This window comes from Emys orbicularis, chromosome 22 (genome assembly GCF_028017835.1).
Source record: "Emys orbicularis isolate rEmyOrb1 chromosome 22, rEmyOrb1.hap1, whole genome shotgun sequence".
In the NCBI taxonomy this organism is placed as follows: Eukaryota; Metazoa; Chordata; order Testudines; family Emydidae; genus Emys; species Emys orbicularis.
Genome location: NC_088704.1, coordinates 16,532,619 through 16,551,494, shown reverse-complemented (window position 1 = coordinate 16,551,494; position 18,876 = coordinate 16,532,619). Strand labels below are relative to the sequence as shown.

The 18,876-nt window shown below is 46.5% G+C and overlaps 1 protein-coding gene across 2 annotated transcripts; it reads left to right on the top strand.

Moving 5' to 3' along the window:
* The first annotated feature begins 4,581 nt into the window (after positions 1 to 4,581).
* On the top strand, positions 4,582 to 10,247 carry AURKAIP1 (aurora kinase A interacting protein 1). Of its 2 annotated transcripts, XM_065421365.1 has the most exons (5): positions 4,582 to 4,643; positions 5,070 to 5,162; positions 6,971 to 7,422; positions 8,491 to 8,626; positions 10,230 to 10,247. In XM_065421365.1, exons 2-4 carry the CDS (start codon positions 5,111 to 5,113, stop codon positions 8,590 to 8,592), a joined length of 606 nt encoding a protein of 201 aa, XP_065277437.1. In that variant the 5' UTR covers positions 4,582 to 4,643; positions 5,070 to 5,110; the 3' UTR covers positions 8,593 to 8,626; positions 10,230 to 10,247. The 2 variants fall into 2 exon arrangements, with proteins under 2 accessions (XP_065277437.1, XP_065277438.1); XM_065421366.1 differs by lacking the exon at positions 10,230 to 10,247 and having other exon boundaries at positions 8,491 to 8,699.
* Positions 10,248 to 18,876: the final 8,629 nt, after the last annotated feature.

Sequence of the window (18,876 nt, the reverse complement as noted above, 5' to 3'; positions counted from 1 at the left end):
CACTGGTAGTACCCAAAACATGGAGAGCCACTAATTCTTGGGTACAAAATGTTCCCTGTAGCTGGGATAGAGCAGAGATCTCTGAATACTGACTGAGGTAAGGGTGGAAGCAAAGACTTTTACTGCAGAAACTATGAAGTATTTTAAAAAGTTTCTCTTTAGAAACCGTACTTGCTGAAGCACTAATCTCTTAAGGGTACATCTATACTTAGCCGCTGGTTCGGCGGCAAGCAATCGAACTTCTGGGTTCGATTTATTGCGTCTTGTCTGGCCGCGATAAATCGAACCCAGAAGTGCTTGCCGTCGACTCCGGTACTCCTGCTCGGCGAGAGGAGTACACGGAGTCGACGGGGGAGCCTGCCTGCCGCGTCTGGACCGCGGTAAGTTCGAACTAAGGTACGTCGACTTCAGCTACTTTATTCACATAGCTGAAGTTGCGTATCTTAGTTCGAATTGGGGGGTTAGTGTAGACCAGCCCTAAGTCAAGCTGCCCAGTTATTTTAATGGTGGGCTGAAGAATAGCTTCCTCTCTCTGAGTTGTGATTTTAATAGCAATATGGAGAAGGGCCAAAGCTGAGCTGTCTCTTCCTGGACAGTAGCTATTCTTCAAAACCTGCCCCCATGTGATCTTCCCAGCTGGTTTAAGATACAGATCCCATGACCAGGGACCTAGCTCAAGTTTTCACTTTCCCCCCCCCCCCCTAGTTCTCATGCCAGAGTATCAAGGGCAGAGGAACCATAACGAAGTCTGACTGAACCAATTGCTGTGGGAGGTGGGGACTACCTTCTACCTCATGGGTTCTCAATATGCTATAAAAACTCCATGGCCCACCTGAGTCACAGTAACAGCTTTTCTGCACATGAAAGCCAGGACCAGGGGTTGGGGGGTAGCAAGCAGGTCAATCATCTGGGGCCTTGTACTACAGGGGCCCCTACCAGGGCTGGCTCTACCATTTTTGCTGCCCCAAGCAAAAAAAAAAAAAACCACTTGGACTGCCGCCACCCAAACTGCCAAAGCAGACTGGGGGGAGACCGCTCGGACTGCCATCTGAACTGCTGAAGCATGCCCCCCCCCAAAACCTGCCTGGACTCTGCCACCCCAAGAATGGACAGAATACCGCCCCTTAGCATGTGCTGCCCCAGGCACATGCTTGCTGTGCTGGTGCCTGGAGCTGACCCTGGCCTCCATGAAGCTACATTGCTCAGGCTTCGGCATCAGCCTTGGCTGGCAGGGCTCAGGGCCCGGGCTTCAATCCCATGTGTTGGGGCTTCAGCTTTCTGCCCTAGGCCCCAGTAATTCTGTTTGGGGGCCCTACCTGGAACATGCTTGTACCCCTCCCCTGGGGGGCCACAGACCCCTGCTTGAGAACCACTGTTCTACATCTCATTCGGGTGTTAATACTGGCATCTGGCCTCTTGAAAGAGTGCAGGAGCCCCTGCTCACTGCCAGCTAGTGGGATACATAGTGGGGTCCCATTCCTGCCTTCCCATGAAGGCAGGGGCACCAGTAGTGCTTGTGGGGAACAAATGGGGACAAGGGCTGTTGTTTCCACCACCCCTTCAAAGGGGGGGGGTCTTGGTGTGGGGGTAGGGCGAAGGGGGCATGCTAGGTGGGGGGAGCTGGCATTGTTGTGTGTACATAGAGCCTGGGGTTACCTTTAATCCAATTCTTCCTGGAGTTTCCCTGGGTGCTACAGCTATAAACAAATAGTCCCCTCCTCCTGCTGCCAAGGTGGGAGGGGACAGACAGCCATTCTCTGACTCAGCTCGTTAGAGACAAAATAGGCTTATGAAACAAATCTGACACTGCTGCTGATCACTGTGTGCACTGAATTTCAGTGTTAAATCTAGCCAGGGCATTATTGGGGGGTCTGGACTATTCATGGCTCTTTGATGGCTGAAATAGCTGTACCTTATACCTATGGGACATTTTGTGTTCAATTTCTTCTTGCTATGCACATGGGGTGGGGGTACTGCTGCTGCAGCCCTCTCCAGACATACTACGTCTGCACACAGTCTAATGTTCTCAGTAGTCTGAGACGCTTGCGATGAGGTGGGTTCTACAGCTGCCCTTACACATGCCTTAAGGCTGTCCCTAAATTACAACTCCATCCTTTGTGCTCTGCCTTCTGATCTTAGAACCTTCCCCCCAACTGGTGTACTTCATGTGATGCAAACTTTAAAATCTTGGTAACTACCCCCAAAGTGCTCTTCAGCTAGGCTGCCAAATCATTACTGGATGGCACTGATGGTCAGTTGCTATTGCTCAGAACTACAGTCAAACTGTAGGTTAAAGGCTCTGTGCTGTTAATCCAGTCACTGTGATGCTCTTCATAGTCAGCTGATGATGCCTGGGGTCAAAATAGAAGCTATTTTTAAACTCATTGTAGTTACAGCTTTTTCCTTCACAAATACTCCCTCCTGTTTGTACATATCTAATTCTCCTACCTGTTCATTATGCCTTTTAGAGTGGGGGAAATGAAGCTACTGGCTGAAAACTGGTTCATAACCTGCAGCTGTGTGGGGTAGCAGCCTGTCCCTCTTCTGCTCCATCCACCCCTCATTCCTTTGACCTCCACTGGCAACTGGAAGTGTCACCATGTCATAATGACCTGTCCATGGTCTAGTGCAGCGATGCACCACCCAGATGGAATGTGTGTGTTTGCTTTGATTCACTTGAAGGAGAGGGGCAAAAGAGAAACTGCAGGATGCTTTTTTTCATGCCCTGTAAAGAAGGCACACAAAGCTTGTTCTCCCTCCCCTGCACCCCCCCCCCTTCCTCGGATTAGCATGGGTATTTCTTGCCTCTAGAAATGTAGGTCTTGTTTACCCTGGAAGAGGCAATGTTGACTAAAACACTAGTGCAACTCTATCGTATGAAGCGAGAAGCCACTGCAGTTAAGGGTATTTTAGTTGAAGGGTTTGACAGACAAAGTAATGGAACACATCAGGCATCCACGACCACTGAATATGGAGTATTGACATTAACAAGAGCGAGCACTTCCTGGTCTCTCCAGTATCAGTTTAAATGTGGACAGGCTTCTGCCAGTCTGGATTGCCAAGCCCATCTTGGAGAAGAGCTTTTGTGTGGGAAGCTGCCCCAAGGCTCTTGCTGGGTGGTCTAGGTTAGCTCTGGACACAGCACCCTGGGCAGGTTGGGTGGCGTAATATGAGGCCATCAATTCCTGTCATGGGGGGCTCTTCCTCCTGCGTGGAATGTTCTCCAGAATTCAGCAAAACTCACCTCTAAGAAGTGCTGAATTTGGAAAGTCAACCCTGGAAACCCCCCTAACCACTTCAAGAAAATGTTCAACGATTTTCTTCTGGGGTTTGAAGAAGCACTGATCAGGCTGGTGCCCAGAAGTCTTGTGCTCTTCTTCCCTCCGGCTTTCATGCTACCCCTGAGGTCAGTTTATTGTGAGATGGCCAGCAACAGGTTCAGAAATGCCCACTGGAGTTAGGCATGGCAAGAGAAGAATGACTCATTCCGGTGTCTGTAAGCCATGCTAGAGAGCAGAGTTGACCAATAGTTTTGGGTATGATAACTTCGGTAAAATAAATCAAAGTCCAATCTGATCTGCTGGGATGACACCAAATATAGGGAGATATAGTCAGTATTCAGTGCAGGGAGACATCATCACAGGCGAGGGGCCGGGCTGCATGTTTGAGGGGGTGTTTCAAACATATTCCCCAGAGAGGAATATTTTCCTCAGAACACTCTGCTGTCATTCAATATCCCTGCTGAGAAGCTGCTTCAGGGAAACACTGAAGTCTTGTCCCTTTGGCCAGGAACATCAGTAGTACCCATTCTTTCTCCCATTTCTGTTATGCCCAGGCCCAGAAGCACTATGTGGAAATGTGGCCCAAACATGCAAATGATGAGATTCCAGCCACTCTGCCTCTGCTCAGGCTAGGACCTAGGTAGTTACAGACATCCAGGCCAACATGTGCTTTCACTGATTCAACATATGGGTTTCAAACATCTGTGTGCAGCATGCACATCTCTGTGTTCTCATGTGTATGTCTGGGGCTCAGCTGTGTGTGTTCATGTGTCTCTCTACTGCTCACCCACGTATGTGTCTATGAATGCATGTGAATGTGTCTGTGTGTGTCTGGGACTCACCTCTGTGTGTGCTTGTATGTGCCTGCATCTGTGTTCATGCATCTCTCTAGGGCACTCACCCGTGTGTGTGTGTGTCTGGGGCTCACCCGTGTGTGTGTGTGTCTGGGGCTTGTGTGTGTCTCTGTAGCTCACCCGTGTGTGTGTGAGTGTCTGGGGCTCACCCTTGTGTGTGTGTCTCTGTAGCTCACCCGTGTGTGTGTGTTAGTGGGTCCTGTCTGTCCGTCGGGTGTCGGGGGTGCCAGCCTGGCCGCGTGCCTGGCCCATGTGTGTCGCCCCCGGTTCGCCCCCTGCAAAGCCGCCCCCGGGCCGCGCTCGCTCCGGGGACAGCGGCCACCCCGTACTGAGCATGCGCAGTACAACCTAGCGAGCAACGCGGAGAGGGGGCAGTTTATGCTGCTACACCGGCCGGTGGGGCCGGAACCGCTGGGGTCGGAACGCGGGCGCTGGGGCGTGGGGCTGGGCGGGCCGGAGCGTCGCCGGAATTTCCGGAAACCGCGTTGTGGGCGGTGGGCCCGGGATGGTGAGTGCGGGCTCGGGCCCTCCCCGCTGGGGGGACGGGAGGCTGGGCTCGGCTCGGGGAGCCCACGTGCAGCGCGGGGGGGGCGGGGGCTTATTCCCCGGGTCCCCGTAGCAAAGGATCTTGGGGACGGGGGAGGGCTGTGGCTGGGAGCGGTTGTGTGTGATGGGGGGGGCTGTGGCGGGGGAGCATTTGGGGTCGATGGCTGGCGGGGGGGTGGGGCTGTGGAAGGGGAGCGGTTGGGGTCGATGCGGGGGCTGTGGCGGGGGAAGCGGTTGATGGTGATGGGGGGGGCTGTGTCGGGGGAGCATTTGGGGTCGATGGGGGGGGCTGTGGAAGGGGAGCGGTTGGGGTTGATCACGGTTGGTGCCTGGCTGAGTTCCTTCCAGTTTTCTTTAGTTTACTGACTGACTGTTCTTTTGTTGGCAGTCGTTACTGGTTCTGATAGAGGGAAGAAATCAATAACAAATATGTTGATCTCACGGCTGACGTCTCAATTAGCGAAGGCCTCACGATTTGCAGGTAAACAGAACTGTGAAACTAACACCCCCCCCCCCCGAGTTCGTCTGTGTTAGAACTCATAGTGCAAAATCTAATTTGAAGTTTTCAGGGGTAATTAGACTTCCAGAGTTTCTTTTGCCAGCAAGCATTACAAGTCAGGAGAATGAGTCATTTGTGCTGAAGTCATTTGTCACTAATCCTGCTGCCTGGTGTGTATTGACACTATTGCGAGGTTTTGCCTTAACTTTATATGTCAGGGGTAGGCAATCTATGGCACACGAAGGCGGCACGTGAGCTGATTTTCAGTGGCACTCACACTGCCCGGATCCTGGCCACCAGTCTGGGGGGCTCTGCATTTTAATTTAATTGTAAATGAAGCTTCTTAAACATTTTAAAAACCTTATTTACTTTATATACAACAATAGTTTAGTTATATATTATAGACTTATCGAAAGAGATCTTCTAAAAACGTTAAAATGTATTACTGGCACGCGAAACCTTAAATTAGAGTGAATAAATGAAGACGTGGCACACCACTTCTGAAAGGTTGCCGACCCCTGTTATATGTGATCTTAAGGGGAATGAATGTATTTTGGAGCAGGAAGGTTGAATGTTGAGATCTTTTCAGGTTCTTAGAGTCTTTCTAGATCTGACTTTTTTTCCCTACTCTATATGCAAGGGTAACCTCTTTAGCTTAATTTTAGCTGATTGAATTGTACCCTTTTCCTTAAGGTAAAGTGCACATTTTGCATTAGTTCAATTAATGGGTAAATTACAGTTTAACCTCTTCATTCTTTAGTGTTAAACTGTTTTTGAACATAGTGGTCCAAATAATTATTTGAAATTTCCTGTGTGTATTTTAACTATGGGCCCATAAAAGCAACATCAGTAACTATATACGGTAGTTATACCACTATGGTACATTTAAGCCAGGTTTTCCCCTTCTCATTCCTCCCTAGCCACACACATGCCATGGACCTGACTTATCATCCATCCCCTCTCTTGGGTGCACCACTAGGAGCTCCTCCAACTCCTGAGTGAGGGAGAGAGAGCTAGGCTGGGATCTTCCCACAATCCACCCCCCCTCCCCCTGATGCACTTGGCCCCAGCATTCCATTCTTTCCCTCTGGGGAAACCATGAGATGGAAGAGTCTTCCATCTCCTGGGGAAGGGGAGGGGAAAAAAGCTGGATTGGCCTCCCCTCAACCAGACCCACATGCCCATATCTTCCCAGAGATGATAACCCACTGCTGCTGCAGGCTACTGTAGTAGAAGTCTGTACTGCAATCCTGAAGGTTCAGGGTTCAAGCCCAGCCGGCCGCTGGTGCACGATTTGTGGGTTGTTACAGTTGTACACAATAGAATTTGTCTTTGTCTTTTTCCTTTGAACAAACAAATTAGAAAATTGCATCCAAAAAACGATTAACCTAAATTACTTTCTCTTGCAAACTCACCCACTCAGAAGTTAAGAAATGCCAGTTTTATGCCTCCCAATGCAACTTTAATTTGACCCCTTGTATGTATGCATTGATACAGTCTTTAATTACATGATTGCACACTATTTTTTCCACATGACCCCTACCTCATTCAGTGAACAGAATGGATGCACAAGGGGTGGAATCACGGTTGAACAGGCAAGAGTAAATTTGACATTTCCTAACTTCCAAATGGTTGAGTTTACATAACATAAGAACATGTTTGCAACCTAAATAACTTTTAAAGTAGCTTTTTGGGTGTAATTTTAATATTTAGCTATTTTAAAACTAGACACTCATGTAATGTGTTCTTCAAGAAGTTTAACTCTTAAACAAAACTCTTGTTTCTTTGAGGACATTTTTTGTCAAGATCAGTGTCTTCTGTTCTGTGCTCTGGTCCTACATCTGCAAATTACAGCACACAACCCTCTGATAAGAATGGAGCCCAACCTCAGCGCTGGTATGCACTGGACCCTGAACTGGAAGAAATGCTGGTCCCCAGAAAAATGTCCATCAGCCCTTTAGAAAGCTGGCTGACTGTTAGATACTCCCTCCCTAAAGTGGAGATCATCAATGTTCATGAAAAGCTAGGTTATGAACCTACCCAACAGTATGACTGTCCCCCATGTGAACGGGGAGCTGATGTGGAGGAAGAGGAAGGAGAAGTCAGCACTAACAAGGTTGAGTGTAAGAATGTGTTGAAGATCCGCAGGAGGAAAATGAATAGGCATAAGTACAAAAAGCTGCTCAAACGAACACGTTTTTTGCGGAGGAAGATACTAGATGGTCGCAGGAAAAAACGTCAGGTGAGATTGGATTAAACGGTCCAGCAAATCAACAGAAGCATATTTTCCAAAAGTGGCTGGCAGTTTATGTGGTGCGTTTAATCTAGAATTGACTTGTGAAAAACGGCAGCAATCTGATTGGAGCAATTCCAGTGCATTGGGCTGGTGGCTTTGCAGATCATGCAGGTTTCGGAACCCTCTGAACTTTTTGGGTTTTTTTTTTACCTGGATGTCCTTGGCCAATTATTTAATATTTCTGTAGCTGTAAAGAGATGTATTAAACTTTGAATGATACATCACTATGCATAGTGATCTATCTTGACATTCAAATAATTTGAAAAGATGAATGGTTACAACTTTTGCAGTAGATAAAGATAATCTCTCGACATATGCACCAATGAGTAGTACACATGCCCAAGATGTTTGGATAGTTGGTGTAATAACCATTTTCTACCTGTCTTGCCAGCATCCTCAGCTGATGTGCTAAGGAGAAAATATCACACTGCACTCCTGCCTAGAAGCATTTTACTTTCTAGAATGGGGCAGGGAGGGGGAGGAAGGACATGGGTCCACATTGACTGGTGGAGGCAGATGCAACTCCATTAGTTGTATGGGTTACTTAGCTCTGCCTTTCCACAGCCCACAGGTCTTCCATGCTTCAAATTGTTTCATCCCTGTTCTAGTCTTTCTCCCACCACACATATCCTTAGCAGGTGTTTGTGTCTTGTTAGTCCCAAGTTAAACCCCTTCAAGTTTAAAGAGCCCATGTTAAAGGTCCCATTTCCTTTCTTGATCCCTACTGGATACTAGTTTTTTTTTTTAACATTTGAGCTCCTTAAATATGTCTCTGTTTTCAGTATTTCTAATGGGGCATTTCTAAAATGCAATTATACAGCATTTGAAATGCATTTTCTGCAATAAGAACTACAGTACATTCTGAGAAGCAGGAAAGGCTGCCTAGGTAATGTACTGCTTCCTTCATACAGATAACACCCAGCTTCTCTTTAGGATACTTCTTATGTAGTGGGGTGTCTTGGTTTGAACGTGTCACTTCCAAGAGAGCTCACAGTCGTCCCGTTTTCTTTCCAGGCAAAGTTTGAAAAAGATCTGAAACGCATCTGGAGAAGAGCTGGGTTGAAAAAGCCTTCTGAGGGATGGCAGCTGCCCAAGATATTTGTGAGATCTAAGTGACTGGAACACCTCAAATGTGTTTTGCCATTTAATTGTAATTAAAGGGTATTTAAAATAAGTCAAAGTTCTTTTAACTTTGTTCTGAATGATGAGACCAGAGGTGTGTGGATGTTTAAAATCTTGGTGAGGAGATCATTCTGAGCCCTGTGCAATACTGGTATTGAAATAATAAAATGCCATTTGCTGAAAAAAGCATGTGGGCATAGTAACTAAAAATGACCTGAGTTAAAAATCAATTAGTGGGTTAATTAGCTCAAGTCAGACCTCTGTCTCCCAGCGCCAATCCCTCTATCTAGCTGCATGGAGAAGAGGGAAATAGAGCAAGTAAGGTTCTGAATAAAATGACCCAACCCACAGGATTTGCCAGTTCTGAGGAATATTCTCATGGAGTTTCAGTCAGAGCCGGATTGGAACCAATTTGCTGTGAGGGACAGAGATCCAGGCCGATCCAGCTGTTCTCATTTCTCTTAGTGCAAGGCATAAGGCAGAAATGATCCTGCACATACCTTCATCCTAGATCAGGTAATAAATCCTTGAAATATAACCACCCAAGCATATGGTATCCAGTCTCAAGTGGGGGTATGAATGTGATGGGCTTTGTTACCTTGGTGGAGATGGAACGAGAGCGTCACAAGTGTGATACAATAGTCTTAGTATGGCGAGAGGGAAGCGTTCCCTGCTGCACCAATGGCCTCTGAGTGTGAGAAGGATTGCACCTCATACTGGTGCAGAAGACAGGGTCATGTGACCAGCACATCTCAAATGTTCCTGCAGGAGAAGCTCCCTGTTGGTTGTAAAATAGTGTCTCATTCTCGTCATACATCCTGCTACAGGATGCCTGCTGCTTGCTTCTCAAGACAGCCTGTGAACAGCATTATTTCTGTAGCAGAGTTGGGGCAGGAGTGGAAGTTGCATTAACCAGCATTACAAAATATAATGCAGTTCCACTCGCCTGAAGCCTCAGTGAGTAGCTTCTTCACGCGAAGGCATCCAACAGCAGTCCTGAAGAGAAGAAGCAACTAAAGATCTTTATTTGTATTGTCTAAATCATTTTTAGTGGGGGTCTAGAATCCTGGTTTCTGTTTTTGGCCCTGCTTTGACTTGCACAGGGGTGCTGGGGCAAGTCACTTTCCCTCTCTGTGCCTCAGTCTTTCCATCTGAGAGGTGAAATACAATATCCCACCAGAGACAGGTGATGAAAACAATTAGAGGTGATGTCCTATGAAGAGAGGTGGAAAAGACTGAGGCTTTTGAGTTTGGAGGGGTTATGTTAGAGGTATACAAAATAATAAATGGTGTATAGGTGATAAATTGGGTACTCCTGTTCATTCTTTCATAATCCAAGAATAAGGGGACACCTGATTAAACCAAAAGGCAACAAAATTAAAAGCGGAGAAAAGTATATACTTAAGTACATTGGCCTGTGGAACTCATTGCTACAAGATAATATTTAGACTAGCTGATGGGAATTTGGAAGAAATGTCTCATGTGGCCAAGTTACTTTGCAGTGAACATTTCTGGGGTTCTGTGCACTTTCTTCTGAAGTATCTGGCGCTGGCCACATTCAGAAACTGGATATTGGATTAGATGGACCGTGGTCTGATTAGGCTGGTAATTTCTGTTGTATCCTTCTGTAGGTCATCTGCCAGTGCAACCAAGAGACACCTGCTACTCTTCTTCCTGTCAGTAGATGGCAGTAGAGTCAAGGCCTCCTAAAATGCCTTAGGAGTTGTAATAGGAACCTGCTGGATAATTTTCTAGTTCTTGTATTTTAAAGAATTGGTGTGTGTGTAAAAATCCTTATTCCTGACAGAAACATATTGCTATAATGAGATGTGTATTAAATTGATGTGACCCCTGAGACACACGCAGGACTAGAACATTGCTAAGGCTGGTTTTCCAGCTTATAGGCTCAAGTCTGTTATTAGCAGGTGACTTTGATCAGGGCTTTAAAAACAACCCCCTGCCTCCTCATAAAGCTTTAAAGAGGGCTACAGCTGCAGTTCTTTTTAACCAGCTCAAACAGGGCTTTTTTCAGCCTATTCCCTCAGGGCTCCAATCAACAAGGGGAGCGCTTAACCCTGTGCCTTAAAAAGTCCCTGTATGCAATGCTGGCTCTAGCCGTCAGGGGTGTGGTTAATATTCAGCAGGCATCCGGGGGTTGCTAAAAAGTCTGAACGTTTTACCGTGTAACTGCACAAAAGTGCCTTGCTGTCAGGTCCTTTCAGTCTGGCCTCCTCTCTCTAGCAGGCGCCTGCCTAGAGTATTAGCTCATTTGGAGTGAGGCCCTTGGGTTTTTATTTCCCTTCATGCTCATTCTTAGGGGCTGTGTTCACAGCTCTGTCGCTCCCGTTCCTGCTGCTTTTGGGACTGGCTCTTAGGCCTCTCGCTGATTGCCCTCCTGTCTGAAAAATCAATCTGCGTGTTTCTAGGGTGCTGGTTGCTGTGGTATCTTGGGCTGGGGGGGGGGGGGGTGTCTTCAAAATTACAAGCAAAACCTGTCCCAAAAGACTAGCCACCTCCTATGCCTCATTTAACACAGCTGTTCTCTGCTCTTGCCAGCCTGAGCAGACAGAATCCTGTGACTCCTGCTTTTATTCCAGAAGCACTGACAGGCCATCCCAGCTTCCAGCCTAACGGGTGTGTGTGTCCCTGACTTTCCCTGTGATGGTCTGTTGAATATTGATAGTGGTGCCACAAACATGGTTGTACTCGTCCTCTTTTTGTACCTCGGAGGTGAACATACAGAGACTGGCCATGTACATCAAACACCCATGGGCATCTTAACCAATTCCCCCTCTGCCCCCACCTTACTGTTTCAGGGGGTGCAGCGTTGGGTTCAGGGCTTTGTGGGTTGGAATCTACTGGGCATGCCATAGGTAAGAACATAACATGCAAAGCTCTTCCATCTTTGGGTAGGAGAGGAGAGCAATGTCTGTCATTGGTGCACTGCCTATACTAGTCACTCTGGAAGGCTGTGGAACACAAAGCAGTTCACTGCAGTCATGGCTGGTAGCTCAAGAGTGGAGGGAGGGGATGTGTTGTTTCCTGGGATTAGACCCATAGCATTAAAACCACCTCTTGATATGACAACCTGTTCTGTAACACCGAGTCAGCTGCTAGGAAAGGGAATTCTGAAACACGTGAAGTTCCATGGCACAGACTTCATGCAATCTTCATCTTCTAGCAGAGCTGGATTGTTTCGTTACAGGGCAGTCGCCGTGTTCCAGCTGGAAGTCTCTGCAGTGAATTCCATCTCTTCACTAAGTATAAGTCTGATTATATCTGCCCTCTAAATCATAGTTCAGCACATATAGTCATCATTTTACATCTACTAAACGTAATGGCAGCCTAATCTGCAGGTATATGGAAGTACTGTGTAATTTGCAATGGTGTTTACAAATAAGCCCAGTATGTTCCTATATAATTAAAGGCTGGGGACAAGACATTTGTGCCCTGCTCTTAGTAGTATATATATTTTTTCTAGGTGGGGTCGCATAGTTAAATCATGGTTATCCTAAAGCAGTGGTTTTCAACCTTTTTTCGTTTGCAGACCCCTAAAAAAATTTCAGAGAGGTGTGGACCCCTTTGGAAATCTTAGACATAGTATGCCGACCCCAGGCTGAAACTCACTGTCCTAAAGCATAGTTGAAGTCTCTCATGCTGTTTCAGTGCCAGACACTATAAGGACACACAGACACACACATTCACCCTCTCATTCTCTCTCTGCGTGTAATCCTCCACCAAGATTAAAATCAACGTGTCCTAGCTCACTCAATCACAGATTAGGTTTTCTACCCAAATACAGCCCTTCATCCCTTGGGTTAACCTGGTCCTGCTCTTGTTGGGGAGGAATAGATGAAAGAAAGTTCCCCATATTTGTCTGTAGGGGGAGCACCAGCACATAATATTCCATTCTGGAAACCTTATGAATTTCTACTGTTCTAGAAATATAAATACGCCTGTGTGCGTATGCACACACATATGTGTACAAGTATGTGTAGCTATGGTAGCAGCTGAAAGCCTGTGGAAGGGTATGCTTTGACCTTTATCCTACTCAGATAAATCAAGAGGTTTCAAGGATTCTTCCTTCATCTCCCTATTATGGTTGAAAAACAGCAGGAGGCTGCCAGAGGAATCCATGCTAAGTATTACAGAGACTGGAGCTATCCAGTGAAGACAACGTGATGGATGTTTGAAACTGGGACTCAGCCATCGCTCAGAAAACTGGAATATGAAACGAATTACACACACGCACCCCTTCCCCCTCAGTGCTTGGGTTATGTGTGCTTGAATACAGAGAGCAAACTAGACTGTTGAGCAGAATATTGTCTCTCATTCAGTCTGGTAGTTTTATCGTTTGGATCAATGTGGTTACAGAGCTACCTGGTTTGAACTGAAACCATGGTTTGGATCTCCAGTAGGAATATGGTTGCTCTCCGAAGAGATATAAAGGGGCTGTATTTTGTTCCCCGTCAGTCAAAGCAGTGTATAAACCTCACACAGACGGCCTGCTCCCTTCCCAGAAGTGCAGGACACCGCAGCACTGTGGCTTAAACAGCTGGGATGGGCTGAATCTGCTGCAGAACTGGCAGCTCATAATGGTGATGGGAAAACTTCAGAAGGGGTGGGAGTGTCTCCATTTAGATGCATGTGGCTGTTATCAGTGTAGTAACAAGAATCTCAGGAGTCCAGATTTGTGTGAGATTCCCAGTGGTTTCTGGTTGTGAAATAGCTCCTGCATTCAAACAGCATGAGTTCAAGATACCTGTCAAATGCTGGAGCCGATCCTCAGTTGGTGTTGATCGATGTAGTTCCCTTGACTTCACTGGAGGTACATTGATTTATAGCAGCTGAGGGAGGATCAGGCCTGTTATGTCAGTGGACTACATGGCGATGGGGTAGAGCCAGTGTAGACAGAACTCCTTGCTGGGCACTGGCTTTTTAACCACTGGAGTGTCCACTCCTGTTCACAGCAGGTCTAGACGCTATGGTGAAAATAACTCCACAGTCCGCAGCGCTCTGGATGCACTAGCAATCACTCCATTGGTAGCAGGGGGAGATTTTTAGGATAAGGCTGGTGCTTTTATAAAGGTGACATCCACACTGATATTTCAAATCCTGTCTCATTACCAATCAAACAGGAAACTATCCATATATGGAGTAAAGCCCTTTGGTAACGAGGATCAAATTGAATGGCTGCCTACCGCACTCAAGATTCCCAGGTGGTCTCCTATTCAAATACTAGCTGGGCCGGGGACGGTTTAGCTTCTAAGGTCAGACAAGATCAGGTGCATTTAGTCTGATATGGCCATGAATATCAAATTGAAATGGATGAAAGACAGCCACAGTTACACCCTGTGTTAGTCACAACACGGCAGCGTTCTTGTGTGAAAACCTCACCTGATTCAAGTGATCCTGTTCCACGTGCTGCATGTGCAGAGCATTAGCTTGACTGTCTTCTGGGCAACTTTGACAGCTTGGGTAATTCCTACCATACAAGTAGTGATGGGTGAACCTCCAAAGGTGTGAAATTTGGGTTTGAGTCAGAGGAACGCAGATTTGAGCTGCTTATTCAAACCATGGGCTGAAAATCTCCTGAGAACAGGCTTCTTGTGAATATTTCTGCTCCAGGCTGACTTGAATCAGCTCTCAGCCCATGCTTCCCTGGGTTCTGAAACTGTCACCAGTCCTGCCGGCAACTCTGATTCGGCTTCCCCTCCCAGTGGCAGAACCAAAGGGGGAGACCCTGCTCCCGTGTGAGCCTCGGAATAGTTCAGGGAACCACTACATACAAGAACAACAAGGGGTCCTTGTGGCACCTTAGAGACTAACAAATTTATTTGGGCATAAGCTTTCATGGCTAGAACCCACTTCATCAGATGCGTGGAGTGGAAAATACAGGAGCAGGTATAAATACATGAAAAGATGTGAGTTGCCTTACCAAGTGTGAGATCAGTCTAACGAGACAATTCAGTTGACAGCAGGATACCAAGGGAGGAAAAATAACTTCTGAAGTGGTAATGAGAGTGGCCCATTTCAGATAGCTGAAAGGAGGTGTGAGTAACAGTAGGGGAAAATTAGTATTGGGGAAATTAGGTTTAGGTTTTGTAATGACCCAACCACTCCCAGTCTTTATTCAGGCCTAATTTGATGGTGTCCAATTTGCAAATTAATTCCAGTTCTGCAGTTTCAAGTTGGAGTCTGTTTTTGAAGTTTTTTTGTTGAAGAATTGCCACTTTTAGGTCTGTTATTGAGTGACCAGGGAGACTGAAATGTTCTCCTACTGGTTTTTGAATGTTATGATTCCTGATGTCAGATTTGTGTCCATTTATTCTTTTGCGTAGAGACTGTCCGGTTTGGCCAATATACATGGCAGAGAGGCATTGCTGGCACATGATGGCATATATCACACTGGTAGATGTGCAGGTGAATGAGCCCCTGATGGTGTGGTTGATGTGGTTAGGTCCTATGATGGTGTCCCTTGAATAGATATGTGGACAGAGTTGGCACCGGGGTTTGTAGCAGGGTTTGGTTCCTGGGTTGCTGGTGAGTATTTGCTTCAGGTTGGGGGGCTGTCTGTAAGTGAGAACTGGCCTGTCCCCCAAGGTCTGTGAGAGTGAGGGATCATCCTTCAGGATAGGTTGTAGATCCTTGATGATGCGCTGGAGAGGTTACTAAAACGCTTGCCAGTTTATGCTGGCGCTGCCCACATAATGGAGCTTTGTCAGGGTAACACGCTTCCTCCAAACAGTATGAACTGAAACAGCTCTTTATGATGTGTATTGGCAGCGACTCCTGCTGTGATCTCATCGGAGCAGGCACGTGTGTCTGAAGTGCTGGGTACCGGCTGCAGGGTGCCCAGTAAACCCAGCCGTATGTGGCTGTAAAAGAAAATGTGAAGGGACTTTATTCTTCACAGCGTTGTATTGGCTGCTGGAAGATTTCACCAAGTTGCAAAGCAAATTTCCTTCCATTTGCAGCCTGAGGGGTTCCATCTGTGCTCAGTGCTTAGACTCTGATGCCAGGGGCCTGGTTCCTAGTGTGTATTTTGGGCACCATCCTCTTCGTTTGAATCATTAAGGCTCCAGGGCAATCTCAGATGAAGGGGCACATGCCAGGGAGCTTTTCTACCCCATCTAATTCCCACCTCCATTGTGCCTTGGAAGTTTTACGAGCAGCTTGTGAACAATGCCTACCTTTCAGAGAGTGAAGCGCCGAGCTCCCCTGCTGTCGATCAGCTAGCTGCTGATTGGATTTATTAAAAACCAGGAGTACCGCAGCCCAATAATTCCTGAGCAAAAACAATGGGGGCGTTTACACTGGTGAGCTAATAGGGACACTGCCAGGTTAAAAACAATGGGCCAAATCTTTAGCTGGTGTAAATAGGCATGTTTCCATTAACATCACGGGGATTGAGTTGAGGAGGACCTGGCCATGTGTATTTTAAAAGTAAATGGTCCTGAGCCGCTGTAAACGGGTGTGGTTCCACTGAAGTTAATGAAATTGTGCTGATTGCCGTCAGTGGAGGACCTGGCCCGAATGATCTTTCGATGATGCTAACAGCACCGTAGATAATGAAACCTGATTGTGAAAAAGAATCTTGTTAAAAAGTCCTGCCCTGGACTTTGTGTATTGAAATGTTGCTGCTGCTGAGTTAGGCCCAGTCCTACAATGTGCTGAGAAGGACTGGTCAAAAACGACATGGATTTTCCACATAACATTCAAAAGAAACAAAGCCTCTTTTCTTTTTTAAATTCAGGCAGAATTTTTCCACTTTTCATCTGAATGTCATGAAAAATTTCATGTGCATTTGCTCTGAAACAAAAACATTTGTTTTGATGCTATTCAAACCAATCAACCAACCATCTCTTTCTCTCTGTGGAGCTTTTAGCACTGCTCTCCCCGTCTTTCTTTTCCCCTCTCGATGAGAGAGAAGCTGGCGGGGGCGGAAGAAAAAGGCAAAAACTGGAAGTAATTTGGTTTCAATTCAAGTGAAAGCTCTTGTTTTATTTTGATGGAAAAGCCGAACATTTCAAATGATACGACAAATTCAGGAGGATTTTTTTATCGTTCGAAAAGCCATTTTTTGTCACAAAATCTTTAAGGGAGCTCGACCAGCTGTGGTGCTGGGTGAGTTCTGGTGGGGCTGAGCCCTGTGCCTTTTCACTGATATGAACAGGACTTGGGAGTATTTAGGACTAGCTCGGCAGCATCGAGCGCTCAGTAAGTCCTGTGAATAGTCCTGGAGTGACATTGCTGCTAGAGGCAAGGTGCTCCGAGGGAAAGCCCTCCCCGAGGACGTGGCAAGCTCCATAAAAATAGAGATTTGGGAAATATTTAAGACTTCATATTTGAAGTGGATTTGCAAAACTTGGCAGAGTCCTCACAGCTGAACTGTGACTCAAGCCAGTGGGGGGTTAATCTGAAGCAGAATAATTATCAACCGGGGAAAAAGCGTGCCAAAAGCAAGAACAGTATAAGAGGCCTGAGGTGAGGTTATGGCCAGCAATGTGACTGCATGTTAATGGCACCGTCTTACTCAGCAGCTCTGCTCCCTGGGTGTCTTTGAGTCAGATCCGTTTCCTCTACTGACAAAGTGTTCTCACTCCTGCTAGCTTTGCAGGGCTGGGTCAGCTATGAAAGAGCCAACTGGATTCAGGTCAGAATTGTCCTGAGGGCAGAATCTTTGAGATAGGTCATCATGGCAACCTTCCTTCCAGACCAGACCGCCCAGCTTGGCTCCTCAGGGCATCCGTACTGTTCCAATCAGGGGTGCTGGAACAATTTTTATAGCGCGGATGCTGATCATGGAAACCATATGTATGGTGTTATTTCTATTTCAAGCCAGGGTGTGCGGCAGCACCCCCAGGAGTTCCAGCACCCCTAGTTCCAGCACCCCTACTTCCAATTACTGTCCAGAAGTCGTTGCTGCACTGCAACCTCAAACCTGCTTAATGTAGGTAGCTTAATGTGCAGCCTTCACGGAACTGCCATTGTCTGAGCCCTTTTACCTTTCTTATGTGTGAGGAGGGGAATGACCTAGGTTGTTACCAGCATCCTGCCATGTGTAAGGCAGTCTTCCTTGGTTTGTCCTAAGATAGGGAGAGCCAAATCTCCTAATTTCTGACAATAGCAGCTATTCCTTGGGGAAGGGATGGGGGCTGCTGGGCCCTCCAGAAAAGCAGGAAACTTTTCCTCACCAGGAATCTGTGGAGGATTCCTGCCAGGGTCCACATTTGATCCGGAGAGGAAGAGGGTGGCAAATGAGGATGCTATCCCCAGCACACAGGGCGGGAGTGGTTTTCATTATTATACAATGGGGTTGCAGAACACAAGGGAGGGTGAATGAAAAAGTACAGGCCAGCAAACCACATCTACATAGAGAATGCACACAAAGAGGGCTTTGTCTGGCCTATGGCGTCTCTCCATCTCCACAGGGTGAGCTGCAAAATTCAGACCCAAATTTAAAATCACCCCCAATCCAGGCTGAGCTGCGCTCTGTGTTTTGGTCCTTTCATTTCTAGGGCAAACAAAGAGTAACAGTTTGCAGAACCAGAGCTGTTTGTAGGTAGGTTTGGAAAGATGACATTTTTACTGGTCAGTGTCGTTAAATGGCAACGACACCCACAAACTTACGAAAAAATATTTCCATTGATAAAATTTGCAGCTAGGCAAAGTAAGAAAAATGCTGCTTGAGAATGTCTTAGAGTTTGAGTTCAGGATATTTACTTTGTATATGCATGTGATGTTGAGCATCTGCGTTTTAACAGTTATAAAGATTCAACTTTTTTTTGAATCTCAGCCTCTTCTGTAATTATTGACTGACCCCTTCATTGTCTGATCCCCGCATAATTTCCCGCAAGTGCGAACGTTTAAATGGATACAAATAAAACAAAAAGGCGTAACACCCATCATTTTGCACAGCTATGAAAATGGAAATCGATACAAGTAGAAAAAATGCTTAAAATAAACTGTTATCCATCAAAATTATGAAAAATGGAATTCTGACAACCCTATTTATAGGGCACAAACTCCTCCTACTAATTAGCATAGACCTGCCTGTGGGTGGGGCTCCTATAAATGGCCTGTCCTCCATTTTGGCTTCTTTCTGCAAAGACAGCTTGTGGTACAGGGAGCAGCTATCACCAGGTATGATGTCAATAAAAGAAAGAGAAAAGGGACTAGGGAAGGAAGAACCAGCAGGTGAGGAAGAGCCATGGTAAAGGCTGGGACCGAGCATGTGATCCCTGTCCAGCTGGAAAGTAGGGGAGAAGGTAAAAA